The 1,425-nt window shown below is 50.5% G+C and overlaps 1 protein-coding gene across 1 annotated transcript; it reads left to right on the plus strand.

The window, feature by feature from the left end:
* Window positions 1–315: 315 nt before the first annotated feature.
* LOC139833925 (uncharacterized) lies at window positions 316–840 on the plus strand. Its single transcript, XM_071824295.1, has one exon. The coding sequence runs from the start codon at window positions 316–318 to the stop codon at window positions 838–840; it is 525 nt and encodes a 174-aa protein (XP_071680396.1).
* Window positions 841–1,425: the final 585 nt, after the last annotated feature.

Genomic DNA, 1,425 nt, shown 5'->3' on the forward strand with positions numbered 1-1,425 from the left:
ATCGATGTTGGGGATGGCGGCAAGGTGTTGTTTCGGAGAGATAGATGGATTGACGGCCGGTCGGCTGCGGATTTTGCCCCGGGGCTTTGCTTGACGATCAGCGCCCGTATTTGCAATTCTAGGACGGTGGAGCAGGCCATGATCAACAACAGATGGTTCTCCGACATACCGGGCACTCTCGCCACCAGGGGTGCCAGAGAACTCATGACCCTCTGGGCAGCGGTAAATAGTGTGCAGCGACACACGGACAGAAGAGATAGCTTCACCTAGCCGTGGACCGCGTCGGGGCAATATCCGGCTAAGTCGACTTATGACATGATCCACGAGGGAGGCATACGATCGGAGCTTCACAAAGCCATCTGGAAGAGTAAGGCTACACCCAAAAGTAAACTCTTCTTATGGCTGGCGTCGTTGCACAGGATCTGGACCTCCGACAGACGAGTAAGGTTTGGCTTACAGCTCACCCAGGACGCCTGCCCCCTCTGCCAGCAAGAACTCGAGACTGCGGAGCACCTTCTGGTACAGTGTAGCTTCTCCAGGGAAGTTTGGTTCAGGTGTGATCAGCGTTTGGGGGTCAACTTCACGATGCCGGACGCTGATAGCAAGATCAAGGATTGGTGGATGGCTGAGAGGAGGAGGTTCACGAAGCAAGACAGGCGTTGGTTCGATGGGTTGGTGTGCATGGTTGGCTATGCCATCTGGAAGAACAGGAATGCTTGGATTTTTGGTAACTCGCGGAACCAGCATTCGGCCCTTAACCTGTCGAACCTGATAGTGGATGACTGCAATCTTTTGAGAGTAGCATTAGGAGTAGGAGTTATTGGTGCCGCGAGAGAGTAGGCGTGTGTCTCATGGAGTTCATGCCCCATGTGTTCGCACTTGGGGTATGCTTGTAAATGTTTGTTCTGCCTTCTATAACATTATGGTACGCGTTCGCGTACTCTCGAAAAAAAAACAAGTGATTGGAGTGGACATCTTAGCCTAGAGTAGTAGACCATCTAGGAATTCTCCCGATCCATTTCGGTCTCCAACGATACTATGTTGACACCAATGACATGTAATATGATCTTCTTGCCGCTTCTTGCCTCCCTACATCAGCAGGGGTGAGGGAATATAGGAGAGCTGGTTTAGCAGATCGACCGTGAATGTGTAAAATCAATCGGTTCAACGCTCCCCGCCCTTTTATATGTTGCAGCGCGACATGGGATCAAACTATCGAGTTTGTTTTGGCACTCCCGACCAGGACGCATTACTTGCGTACGAATTGGTCCTGGATGTTGGTTCATGGGCTCCTGATGACCTGCAAGAACATAGGTTCATCATAGCATAAATTCACAGAAGTATTCTCCCAATTGTTATGTCGATCCCAACAAAGAGCATTGGCAAGTATTTATGATGGGAATTTTTGTCGCACCCAAGGTGTCA

This window comes from Lolium perenne, chromosome 7 (genome assembly GCF_019359855.2).
Source record: "Lolium perenne isolate Kyuss_39 chromosome 7, Kyuss_2.0, whole genome shotgun sequence".
In the NCBI taxonomy this organism is placed as follows: domain Eukaryota; kingdom Viridiplantae; phylum Streptophyta; class Magnoliopsida; order Poales; family Poaceae; genus Lolium; species Lolium perenne.

Excerpts from the sequence above, each read along its gene's own strand:
- LOC139833925 (XM_071824295.1), top strand. The coding sequence starts at position 316 with ATGATCCACGAGGGAGGCATACGATCGGAGCTTCACAAAGCCATCTGG.